Source organism: Labeo rohita, chromosome 3 (assembly GCF_022985175.1).
Source record: "Labeo rohita strain BAU-BD-2019 chromosome 3, IGBB_LRoh.1.0, whole genome shotgun sequence".
Taxonomy (NCBI): Eukaryota; Metazoa; Chordata; class Actinopteri; order Cypriniformes; family Cyprinidae; genus Labeo; species Labeo rohita.
Genome location: NC_066871.1, coordinates 22016864 through 22030821, shown reverse-complemented (window position 1 = coordinate 22030821; position 13958 = coordinate 22016864). Strand labels below are relative to the sequence as shown.

The following is a 13958-nucleotide window of genomic DNA, read 5'->3' as shown; positions in this document are numbered from 1 at the left end:
TTCAGCCCTTTCCAGCAATGACTGTATAATTTTGAGATCCATCTTTTCACACCGAGGGCAACTGAGGAAACACAATGCATTAAGAGCCAGGGGGATGAAAACTTTTTGAATTTGAAGATCAGGGTAGATTTAATATTATTTTGTCTTCTGGGAAACATGTAAGTATCTTCTGTAGCTTCTGAAGGGCAGTACTATGTAGAAGGAAAAAAAGATATTTAGGCAAAAAAATAAATATGTAAACATCTTTATACTGTTCAAAAGTTTTTACCCCCCCAACTCCTAATGCATTGTTTTTCCTTCTGGAGCATCAGTGAGTGTTTGAACCTTTTGTAATAGTTGCATATGAGTCCCTCAGTTGTCCTCAGTGTGAAAAGATGAATCTCAAAATCACACAGTCATTGTTGGAAAGGGTCCAAATACACAAAAATGCAGAAAAACCAAAGAATTTGTGGGACCTGAAGGATTTTTCTGAAGAACAGCAGCCAGTTTAACCATTCAGGACAAACAAGGGACTCATAAACAACTATCACTAAACAGATAAACGTATAATTCAGGTAACTACACAGTATTTATTTTGATAAAATAATTAACATTTTGCAGATTCTGCAAGGTGTATGTAAACTTTTGACTTCAATTGTAAATACCATTTTACTGTATGTAATTTACTTCATAAGATTAAATCAACATCCTGTGGGTGTGGCTAATAGTATTCATATTCACATTTATACATTTAAGAGTGAGTTGCATTCTGAATTTGGCCCAATGCTGAGCAGCTATCTTGTGAACTTGTGGACATAATGTGATTTTGACTTTGTTTTGAACTATGTGACTGGAGTATTGTCTCCACCAGGACAACTTTAGAGGTTATCAGGCGGGGGTTGTTACCAATCCTCTTATGAAGCGGAGCTGTCTCAAGATGGGAATGGTACAAAGTACAGTACAAGGATAAGAAAAAACATTAGCCCGGTAACACTATCCACCCCCTGCTGCTGCGCTCGCTAAGTCAGATGGGGCATCTCTCGGCCGAGCCAGCTGACAGGTGTCCGTGCCTCAGTAGTTAACCAGTGCCGTGTGAACTGCTGTCTCTGTGTTGGCCGCTCTCGCGAGTGAACTCAATTGAGCTGAACAAACTGACACTCCGGCAGCAAACCCATTTCTGCTCTGGGTTGCTGTTTTTTCGCTGCTGACACTATGCTGCATAAAGTTCATTGCACATTGGGGGTACTTTACATATCCATTTCCATTTGGTGAATGCAGAGTAAACCTTAAGATAAAATCAACCTCTTCCTGACCCACATATCAGGCGTTAACAAATGAATCTAATGCCTCATTTCAGCCCAGGATGGAAGCACAATTATGGACAATTCTCAATTCTTCGTCCTCATTATTTCAATTCCCTGTCTGAATCGATCTGTGCCTCACCTACATTTGCCTCCTGTCAGTCATCATAATGTGTATTAATCTCCACCTGCATGCTCTGAGCATGCTCACAGCACACAGCTCTGTGGCTCATAAACAAGCCAGGCAAAAAATGAACATCTTTTCCTCAAATTAATTGCAGCGGAGAATTGTGCATTATGCTAGCGCATAACATGTCAGGAAACGTGGGCGCTAGATTAATGTCTACAAAATAGAATCTCAGTGTAAGAATGCTAACCTAACCAGGTCCAGGGCTTTTTCTGCTTCTGATTTTCTACAAACCTTTTTACAAAAAATAAAATAAAACACTTTGCCCAAGTTCCATAGTGTCTTATTGTTAGGTTGATATACGCGATTAAATTGTCAATGCATCTCAGACACAAACTGCAAGGACTCATTTGGGATAGAGACTCTTCTAAAGAAAAACCTTCCTGTGTAGTATAACATTTGTTTAAGGGCTTCCTGAGAGATCTTTTATGTTAAACACTTGGGTCTCTCTTTCTCTCTCTCGGCAGAAACAGCACAAGAGCAGGGCCTGGATCTGGAGCCACCTGTCCGGATGGAGGAGGAGATGGAGGTCATGGAGGAGAGGGAGGTAGAGGAGAGAGTGGTGGAGATGGAACATCCTCTGCCATGCCTCAGTGAATCTGACACGCAAGGCATTATCAAGGGCAGAGATCTCTTCGGATATGTCGGCATTGAGGCAGTGTTGGACCAGATGAGACGCAAAACCATGAAGGCTGGCTTTGAATTTAATATCATGGTGGTTGGTAAGTGGAACATTGCTCTGACTTAAATTGGACTTTTGAACATTTTTTTAAAGTAGGATGTGTCTAGTTTGTACTTATACAGAGAAATATTTGAAGTCTTTAAAAATACAAAGCCCTCAAAGCTGATTCAAAATAGTATGTTGAAACTTGACATTTCAAATGACATGCATAACTGCTGCCTAAATGACTTCACACCTCTTGTTCTCTCTCTGTTCAAAGTGTGAACATGACCTTGTTTGTTTTTCTCTCATGAGCTTAGTTGAGTTCGGGACGCTTTAGCCAAGAGATAAAAATAGAATAGACTTGAGGTGTCAGATCAGGTAAAAAGTCACTAGCTGAGAATGAGAGGTGTGTTTATGAAGGGGGTGGGAGTTCAGCTCATGTAGTTCAGCTTTTAACAGGAAACACAGGCAGGTGAAGAGGAAATGGTGCCATTGCCTGTTAGGGGAAATGTTTAAAAGCTCTTTTTATTGAGGTCAAAACTTTACATAGACCTTGCAGAATCTGCAAAATGTTAATTATTTTATCAAAATAAGAGGAATCATACAAAATGCATGTTATCTTTTTCAGGTCAGTACTAAATAAAAAATATTTCACATAAAAGACGTTTACATGTAGTCCACAAGATAAAATAATAGACTTGATTCTTAATACTGTGTTGTTACCCGAATGATCCACAGCTGTGTTTTTAGTTTATTGATAGTTGTTCACGAGTCCCTTGTTTGTCCTGAACGGTTAAACTGTCTGCTGTTCTTCAGAAAAATCCTTCAGGTCCCACAAATTCTTTGGTTTTTCAGCATTTTTGTGTATTTGAACCCATACAATGACTATGATTTTAAGGTCCATCTTTTCACACTGAGGACAACTGAGGGACTCATATGCAACTATTACAGAAGGTTCAAACGCTCACTGATGCTCCAGAAGGAAACACAATGTATTAAGAGCTGGGGGGTGAAAGATTTTGAATTTGAAGATCAGGGTAAATTTCTGGGAAACATGTAAGTATCTTCTGTAGCTTCTGAAGGGCAGTACTAAATTAAAAAATATGATATTTAGGCAAAATAAGAAAAATGTACACATCTTCATTTTGTTCAAAAGTTTACATCCCGGCTCTTAATGTATCATGTTTCCTTCTAGAGCATCAGTGAGTGCTTGAACCTTCTGTAATAGTTGCATATGAGTCCATCAGTTGTCCTCAGTGTGAAAAGATGGATCTCAAAATCACACAGTTATTGTTGGAAAGGGTTCAAATACACAAAAATGCTGGAAAAGCAAATAATGTCTGGGACCTGAAGGATTTTTCTAAAGAAAAGCGGGCAGGTAACAACACAGTATTAAGAATCAAGAGTATGTAAACTTTTGGACAGGGTCGTTTTTTATAAATTCAACTATTATTTTCTCTTGTGGACTATATGTAAATGTCTTTAATGTGAAATATCTTATTCAGGTCAGTACCAAATAAAAAAATACATGCATTTGTATGATCCTTCTTATTTTGGTAAAATAATAAACATTTTGCAGATTCTGCAAGGTGTATGTAAACTTTTGACCTCAAATGTAATAGATTTTTTCCAGTGAGACAAACCATCATTTTACCCAAAGATCATTTTATTTCTAAGCAACATAATCATAATACACAATACGGGGCAGTCGTGGCCTAATAGTTAGAGAGTCGGACTTGTAACCCGAAGGTCACGGGTTTAGGTCTCAGGTCCGGCAGGGATTGTAGGTGGGGGGAGTGAATTACCAGCCCTCTCTCCACCCTCAATACCACGAGCGAGGTGAGATTCTGAGCAAGGCACCGAACCCCCAACTGCTTGATATCCTCAGACTGGATGAAATTATAGTCTGAAACTAAAAAAGTCAGAGTGTGTGACCTTTATTCACTATGCTAAACCTGTCAATTTAAATTCAACTTCTCCAGACAGTAAATCGGTGGAAATTCGGGGGGAAAACCATGTAGTGTATTCCAGCCTTTAGAATGATTTCTGAAGGATCATGTGACACTGAAGACTTGAATAATGGCTGCTGAAAATTCAGCTCTGTCATCACAGGAATGAATTACATTTTAAAATATATTAAAATAGTTTTTCAATGAAGTTCATGTAAAGACAGTATTTTTGTAAGTCACAAATTTTATGCCAGGTTGCCTACTAGGGCTATATTCTACCGGTTCAGTAGAGCTTGCTAGTATTAACTGTTCTGGGCAGCTACTGGACATCTGCCTGATTCAAACTGGCCACCTTATTCAAGGCTGACCAATCAGAGCACTAGAACCTCCCAAATCCCACTGTGCTTCTAGCAAGAGAGAGGGTAAGCATGCGGGAAGGAGGAGGAACAGGAGGGGGGTGTTGGCTGAGTGTGGGCCTTACCTAATTAAATGGCGAGGGCTATTGTTGTGTTGTCTGTGTGCTGGGAGGCAGGGCCAGGCTGGAGCCGAATGTGGCTCAGAGTGTTCCCCAACTGGGCCAGCCAAAGGGATTTATGATGGCTACAGCATCACAAATTCAAGGCCATCCAGCTCTCCACTGAGAGCTATTCTTCTTTTCCACTTTTTTTCATTCCTCTGTTTTTTAAACAGAGTTGCCAGGTTTTTCTCACTCCCTTGCTTGTGCTTTCTTTCCCCTTGGTGGATCCTCCATAGTGGTAATAGAAAGGACATTTTTGCCAAATCCTTCAAAGGCTGCGAGTCTCACAGAGAAACACAGTATCGGCCGCTGTTCCACAACGATGTCAGCAAAACAAATTAAAGCTGAAGTGTGTAGTTTCTGCACCACTGACTTCACCACTAGCTTTCCAAACTGTTCTTCCAAAACAGTCTTACAACCCCGTTCCCATCTGTCATTGTTTGGACACTCAGGTAAACCCAACCCAGGAGCATTTCTTCTTTCTTTTATTTCCTTAAGCAATGAAAATTCCCACAACAGTCTCATTTCCATCTGAGAGGACAAGTAAAGGACAGCAATACATGTAAATGAACAGCGTGTATTCTTTCTCCATGTCACCTGTTTTGTCAGAAAAACAAAGAAGTGGACTTTTGACAGCTTTAAGGTTTTTTTTAAAACTATAGATAGTACTTCTTCAACATTTCCACCCACAGATAGTTGGTTCGAGTTTCCCTATTTAAAATGTAATAATAAGTAGTGTAACTATTTCAGTGACCATATTAAAGTAATGCAACTGATTACATTTTAATACTTTCTGATTAATTTTCTTAAATTTGTATTTACATTGTCATTTAGAAGATGCTTTTTTCCAAAGCGACTTACAAATGAGGACAATAGAAGCAATCAAACCAACTTTAAAAATCATTAATCTTAGTCATTTATAGATTATAATATTTTATTTTATTTTATTTTATTTTATTTTATATTTATAATATTTATAATATTTTATAATATTATAATATTTTATTTCATGGACAGCCAAGTTTGTTTGTTTTTAAAGCCCATCTGGTGATTTTTTTTTTTTTATGAATTTTCATATTTAAAGACTGAAAGTCTAGCTTTTGGCCAAGCAAGACAATGAACAAACATCAGTTTTAATGTGTTTATCTAACAAAAAGAAAAAGATGAAAATCTTTCTTAAAAAAATAAAAATAAAAACCTTGATAAAGGTAGCCAAGGTTGAAAGAACACTGACTGAAACACTCAATAAATACACTTCAGCTTTAAATATGATCCACACAAAGCGTTTGGGAATGATATTAGGAGCAGATATGACAATAACAGTCTTCACCTGTTCTCATTTTGCCCACTGGGATGCTTTTCACTTCTCTATCCAGAGCAGCTTGAAACCTGTTTGATAGGGAGCACATCAAAGGCATGTTAAAGCAGATCAGTATTGTGATGAATTCTGCAGAGCAAAAACGGCTCTGGTCCAATGCTCACTCCCCCAAAAGCTGGCTCTGTAACATTTGGCCTGTGCAAGTTTCGTCCTTGCCTCAGTGAACTGTGGAGGTTACAGTACTGGTATTGTAGCAGGTATGGTAGTTTTCTCCATGCCTGCTACTCTGGACATGCATCAAAGGTGAAACGCCCTCTCCCTTTCCCAGTAGAGACAGGTGTGGATCAGTTTGACTCAGTCTCGATGCACTGTAGAGCTATTGACAGATCATTTGTTTTCTCCCTTTCATGTAGCGTAAAGAATTTTTATTCTGAACATGGAATGTTTGAATTTAAAACAATTTAATGGTTTATGTGCATCTCCTGTTTGCGTATTTTGCTGGGAGCATTGACAGCACATTGTAGAACACAAAGGCGGGGGCTCTGACAAGGGTGTGTTCGGAAATGCTAGCATGTATTAGCTAGCATGACATGACCGTGAATGCAGACTTGACAAGATACAGGAAGAGTAGGAATTGTGCGAAAGCAAGATATACACGACAGGATGAAATTGTAGGAACGGAGGAAACTCTACAGGATGAGCTTGGTGTGTTAAGCTCGCCTGTCCACTTTTTCCTGCCCTGGGGTGCTCTTATCCGAGAGCCGCACGTACATATGGTAGCACTTGGAGTCTGTTGGTCTGTGTAGTTTGTCCTCGGTTGTAAAGGTCAGGACCTTTTTGTAGCCTCGGGGCTTAAACAACTGCGAGTCTCCCAGTTTCCCATAAGTCAAATAGCAGTGTGCTCCCAAATATGAGTTTAGCATATTCTGACATTTTTAATGCAGTCAATACATTCTGCTTTGTTGTCGCCCTCGAGTCAAGGGGGCTTTGTAGATATTGTGTTCAAAGAAAAGCTTTGTAAACCGTGCTTCAAAGTGTCTCAGAGGAGATGTGATTTCACCATTTGAAATGCTTTTGAGAAATCAACTGGAGTTAAACACACATGACACTGGCAAAATTACTACCTGCATTTGTTGGCATTTCACGTGGTTGTGGTAAATGACAAGCTGTTACAACACAGCTTTTCTGGACAAATGTGTCAATGCGTGACTCATTCACAAGCACCTGACTGGGTCTAGCCTTTATTTTTTTTTCACATTATCTCAGCACGGTCCTTTATGAGAACATCGGCTGATGTTCGGTTGCGTTAATGGCTCTCGCTCATACGTTATTCTTCCACCGATTCAGACTGTACTGAAATAAATAGTGTCACTACTGAATATACAGCTTGCGACAAAGCAAATGAAATTGCAAAATGAAATGAGATGGATCTTATAGTCTGAATCATGAATGAATGAGTCGGTTCTTGTTCTTGTTCCTCGTAGTCTGATTCCCGAAATGCATATGAACTGGTTCTTTCTGGTTTTGAACACTTGAGAATTAGTTAACTTCCAGAATAAAAATTTCCTGATAATTTACTCACCTCTATGTCATCCCAGATATTCATGTCTTTCTTTCTTCAGTATTTCGTCAATACGTTTTAACTACAAATGCTTTTGTTTAGCAATAGCGACTTCATTGGAAAGGTCACGTGTGACGTAGGCGGAAGTACCAACCCAGTGTTTACAAAGTGAACATGCAAAGAAAGTCATATATCCTTTACAAAAAATGTAAAACAGCGATTTTGAAGTTGGAGGAGAAAATGAGATGGAATTTGTTGCCCTATCATACCTTTATGAACTGAAGTACACAGACGAAGAACTAACCATGCATTACCTTTCCAACCTGTTTACATAATGCGTGAAGTCAAGGATGCACATCACAGAGCTAGTGCAAGTTAAGCATTTGTGGTTAAAAAGTGTATATAATTTTATGTTTTTAGAAAATGAACAATTGTTTTGCTAGACAATACCCTTATTACTCGGCTGGGATTGTGTAGAGCCCTTTGAAGCTACATTGAAACTGCAATTTGGACCTTCAACCTGTTGATTCCCATTGAAGTCCACTATATGGAGAAAAATCCTAGAAGGTTTTCCTCAAAAACATTTCTTTTTGACTAAAGAAAGAAAGACATGAACATCTTGAATGACATGGGGGTGCGTAAATTGTAGGGCTGCTCTCGACTACATATTTTCTGGTCGACTAGTCGTTCACTTTAAGCATTAGTTGACTATTAGTCACACATTTTGTTTATTAATAAGCCATATAAATCATAATAACGTGCCTTTACTTCCCTACATAGCCTAATAAGCGCTCAAGCGCAGGCAAAAAAAGCTTGCCACAGCGCATTGGCAGATATAATAATTATGAATGTGTCAGGGAAAAACAGCAAGGAGACTCCATTAATGTTTATTGATAAAATAGTGCTTTCTTTGTTCTTTTCTTAAGAGATGACTCACATCACCACAGTAGTGATGCACCTGTATGCATGTTTTATATTGGAGAATATATGTTTTCTAATTTAATTGGTTAATTTAAAAGACATTTCACTCTCTATACACAGAGTTTCAAAGTTTTGCGCTCAAGTATACAAGTATATACGAGACGGCAGAAAGTGCATCCTGTTTGCTTTATTTTACAAAAGTGCAAAGTTTCGTTGTTATTGTGAGTGCACACAAATAAACATACAGTCTTTACAGATTCGAAAGATGTATTACTTTTATCTGTATGACCAGAAATGTATTTTAAGAGCAAGTGACCGCACCGGCGCCTCAATGTGTCATACAGTGAGCCAAACATAGCACACATTTTTTCTAGGTTAACATTAGATTGAGCGGACCTGTAAAGTTGCTGCTACATACATCTTTCAGATGAAAAGCCATATTTGAGGTCAGTGAATGAACATTTGGATATCCTGTCCAATGTACCTTATTACCACATAGACCAGCTGTTAATGATCTGTCCGTCATGGACTGCGTGACTTCGCCACTTCCTGTGGAATTTGTTACTAATAAAATTTTGGTCAACCAAGCCTCTTCTCGACGACTATTAGGGGGCAGCCCTAGTAAAATACCAGTTTTTTTTTTTTATTCTGGAAGTGAATTAATCCTTTTCCACCGAAATCAGCGTAGTTACTGACTAGTTGCTCTCATGACAAATCAAAATCTCTTGTTCCCATCCCTATAGAACAGGTACAGTATGTGTGAAATCAATCTACACTGAAATCTTCAGGAAGCGCTGCTTTGCTCAGACGTTGTCTGAACTGGTAAATCAAATAGGCCCAGGAGGACACACAAGACACACAACGCGGGTTGTCAGTTCCTCATAAATTTGATGTCAACTGCCTCCCATGGTAAGAGGCCATGGCGTAAATCCATCAAAGCCTCTGTTGAGGTGGGCAATGATGGAGGGGCCAAATCTCCCTGGCTCTGTCGTCTATCTCTGTCAAATCGTTTTATCCATTGACAGCTTCCCGAGGCGGCCAGGCCTCTCAACAGGTAGAAACGTAGCGGCGAGAGCGTTTAGCACATTCCCCACCCCTGCCCCGTGAACGGGAAGCTGACCGGTGGGCCCGAGGGGCCCTCTGAGCGAGACAGAACACACACTGGCCATCATCAGCACTCAATACTAAGCGGCTCACATTAACAGAGCACATGTCCTTTGAGGCAATGAAGGTGGCCCCATAGATTTACCCTTATTTGTGTGAATTGAGATGGCCTTGATAAGGCTCCCTCTCTGGTAATAGCTTCCTCCCTCTGATCTGATCTCCGTGAGGACTAGTGTGAAAGAGTCATTAAGTGGAAAAGCTCCCCAAAGCTCCCGGCGGCGTGGTGTTGTCAGTGTGTTTGGACACCCACCAGATAAGACGCTAAAGCACTTTGCCTTGGCTTGACCTGGTCCTATTACATCACCGATGATTTGCAGTATCAAGGGCTTATGTAAACCCCGGAGGCCTGCGCTGCCTGGTCATGTGATACTTTATGACCTCAATTTTATGTGTGCCATCTTATCTGTGTGCAGTAATAAAGTTTTATCCCCCCTGCTAATGCTAAGCAAAGGTCGTCCTGCAAATAAACGTGCCCGGGGTCTGCTACATATGCGGTTAATTGTACTTTACTGCAGTTTACAAACAAAAGCCATTAAATCTGTTCTCGTTCTCATTGACAGGTCAGAGCGGTCTGGGGAAGTCAACGCTCGTAAACACACTCTTCAAGTCCAAGGTCAGCAGGAAGTCCTGCACTCCTAATTATGAGGAGAAGATCTCGAAAACTGTCCACCTGCAATCAGTCAGCCACAGTGAGTATTGAACGCTGTTTTCTTCACAGCTACTGCATCACACACCCGTCACACCCAAGAGGTCAAGGTTTTGCTAGTTTGCACAGCCCTGTTTGCCCCTGCTGGTAAATATCATAACTGCACCATTTGGACCCAATAAATGTCTTTGAACATTGATGGTCTTTAAAAATTGTGCTTTTGTCTTAAACAGACACGAAAGGGCATGTGTCCCAAATGATAAACATCCACTATACACAATGCTATCTAGTGTATTAATTTCATATATGTTTAAGTCCTCTTGGGAAGTTAAGGATATGATGCTTCAAATCTGATGTGTTACCACTAGTTCACCAAAAATGAAAATTCTGCCATTTTTTGCTCCCCCTCATGTCGTTCCGAACCCAAAAGACCTTTGTGCGTCTTAAAAGTTATGGTTGAACCACTGATGTCTCACGGACTATTTTAACAATGCAGGGCTCTACAGTGCGACCATTTCTGTCTCGTGAGGTCTATTTCATCATCAGAAATAGTTTGAAACAATGAAAATGCGCTTTTAAAGGAATCTAGTGAGTCAATGATTCAATTTCCCATTCATAAAGACAGTCACTTGCTTTATTCCGTTCAAACCGTTTGCACGAATCAAATGAATGAAAGATTCAGCAATTTAATCAGTGACTTGCCAGCACCTACTGCCAGTTTGTATTCAAATTTTAAAGTATCTTTTCAGTTATTTAAATCATTTAATATTTCTATATTCAAAATGTTATATTAAAACATTAATTTCAACATGAATTTATGAATGCCACCTCTGACCCTCATTAAACATAAGAAAATACACTTACAAGCCACTTTTGTGTTCTTCTGTGCCTCCTCTGTAGTACAAATTCATTTTTTAATACTGATTTCATTTGATTGGTAGCTTATTCTTACTCTACTTGTTCTTATTCTGTTGTTTTAATTAGAATTTAATTAAAATTAAGCTTATAAAATATGTTTAAAAAAATTGTACATAAAAGATGACATACTTTTAATAAAGTTTGTAAATAATAAAATGCCTTTATAAAGGTAAAAACAAAATTCCTTTAAGGAGTCAAATATAACCTCGTAATGGGAAGGCAAATTTTTGATCAGATTTTTTGTTTATTGATGAGAAGGTGCTCCTGAAATGTTGACTGTGCACAAGTGCTCATAAAAACTATGGGACTATTTTAATGATGTCTTTACTATCTTTCTGGGCCTTGAAAGCGTCAGTTGCCTTGCTGTCTATGCATGGTCAGGGTCGGATTTCATCAAAAATATCGTAATTTGTGTTCTGATGATAAAAAAAGGTCTAACAGGTTTGGAACGAAATGAGGGTGAGTAATTAATGACAGAATTTTAATTTTTGGGTGAACTAACCCTTTAAGCATGTTCAACCCATCCCCTTCTGCTACATAGGGAAATCTGCAACTGTTAAGTGCATAAAATGTCCACACTTATTTTGTAGTTGAGGAAGTATACTCTTAGTGCACTATGCTGGTTTTTGAATTTGGAATCATTTTTATTTTCAGTGTAAGCTGGCTAGGAACGCAACGTATTACGCCTGGTTAACACATGGTGTTCCACATCAAAAAGATGACGTGTTACAGAGTGTTGGCCTGAGTGATTTCTAAAAGGATGGAGGGATTAAAAAAAGAATGACATTTAGACAGGACAAACTGAAGGCAGCTCAGTGTTTTGTAGGGTTTGACTTGGAAAGGGCCAGAGTGATCGGAGCATGTGCTCTGAAAGGAAAAAGAAATTAAAAAGCCTGCGAGGGGGACGGATTAGGAGAGATCAATCACACAACTTCAACTGTTGAGATCGGGCCACAGCTGTCATTATGAGCTCTCTTTCAGAGAGAATGACAGAGGAAGAATGCGCAGGGGACGCATTTTATCCCAATGGTCAGGAGATGACTGCTGCTCTAATGGAGGCCACCACTTAAACACAGCGTCTGGCTTTAGTGAAGCAAGCTCAGCTGAGTGAATGAACTGGTTGATTGAGCAATGTGCCGTCTCTGTCTCACATACTTCCTCTAGAGTCATCAATAGAGGCTTGGGTTCTTCTATCCAAACAGGAAGGTGTGTTTTTGTGGAGATGTGTAGAATTTAAGTTTCATTTAGGCTTGTTTTGGCAATCAAGCAAAGCGTGTTTGGAATGTTTCTGAGGGATAACCTTTGTTGCTTTGCTTTTAAGATACACTACAGGTCAGACATTTTTTGAATAGATGAAGAAGTCTCTTCTGCTCACCAAGCATGTATTCATTTGATCCAAAGTACAGCAAAAACAGTAAAATTCTGAAATATTTTACTATTTATTATAACCATTTTTATTTGAATATATTTTAAAATGTAATTAATTCCTGTAATTTCAAAGCTGAATTTTTAGCATGATTACTCCAGTCATGATCTTTCAGAAATCATTCTAATATGCAGATTTGCTGTTTTAAAAAAAAAACTATTATTATTATAACATTAAACATCTGAGTAGAATTTCTTCAGGTTTCTGTTAACTCAATTTTAGGTTTTTAGTAATTTCTTTAATTTCTTTAACAAAAAACAAAAAACATATATACATTCTGTGTATATATATATATATATATATATATATATATTATTCTTCTGTGTATATATATATATATATATATTCTTCTGTGTGTGTGTATATATATATATATATATATAGCTGCCTCAATATTTATTTGACATAAAAAGCTGTTTCTGTGAAGCTTTTTATGTCAAATAAATATTGATGTTTGGATCTTTCTATTCATCAAAGAATCTTGAAAATAATATACTCAACTGTTTTAAATAGTGATAATAATAATAATAATAATAAAAACTGACCAAATCACCATATTAGAATGGTTTCTAAAGGACTTTAGAAATTTAAATTTAGGAATTTAGATTTGATCACAGGAATAAATTACAGTTATTTTAAATAGTAAAAATATTTAACATTTTTACTGTTTTTGCTGTTCATTGGATCAAATAAATGCATTGGTGAGCAGAATAGAGTTCTTTAAAAAACATTAAAAATCTTAGTTTTCAAAAACTTTTGACTGGTAGTGTAAACTATGGATTGTTTTACTGATTTTCTTCACTGTACTTCTTGATTGTTTCTTGATGTACTTGAAGATATTATACTTGATTTTCTTCCTGAAAGAATAGTGTCTTACTAAAACTGTCAATACATTTTGCCACTGGTGTTAATAACCTTCTAATTATATATAATTGTTTTCATCTTATGGTTTGATTTCAATACTATTTGATCAACATAAAAAAATAAAACTCTTAAATTTAAATGAATTGTTTACAATATAAATTTAAATATATTGATGCCTTCATATTTGAGTACAACACCAACATCACAATACAGAAGAAATTACTAGTCTTTAAATTTTAAGGTTTAAAAGTGAACATTAAGCCCAAAGTATACTTCAGTTCTGACATCAGCTTGATTGTATGTGCAAACGGTGTAAAAATAGAGGAAATGATCATGTACAAATTAAACCAGATCAATTACAAAAAAAAACAACATTGTTTGCAGCCATGCAACAGTCCTACTGCGCCATTTTGTACTGAACAGAGAAAGCCGAAGTGTATATCACGCAGAGAGAGGCACGTCCTTTCAAACATCCCGCATACGGCAATCAGAAAGCAATGAATCTCCATTTTGCATGTGGCGGCGCCACCATGCTTCGTTGGA

General features: G+C 38.0%; 1 protein-coding gene across 4 annotated transcripts in view; it reads left to right on the top strand.

Moving 5' to 3' along the window:
- septin12 (septin 12) overlaps positions 1 to 13958 on the top strand; it is a 72988-nt gene that overhangs the window by 46494 nt on the left and 12536 nt on the right. For all 4 annotated transcript variants that reach the window (XM_051102158.1, XM_051102179.1, XM_051102175.1 and 1 more), the window contains 2 exons: positions 1935 to 2189; positions 10122 to 10250. In XM_051102158.1, coding sequence (XP_050958115.1) covers positions 1935 to 2189; positions 10122 to 10250 — 384 coding nt within the window. The remainder of the gene's footprint in view (positions 1 to 1934; positions 2190 to 10121; positions 10251 to 13958) is intronic.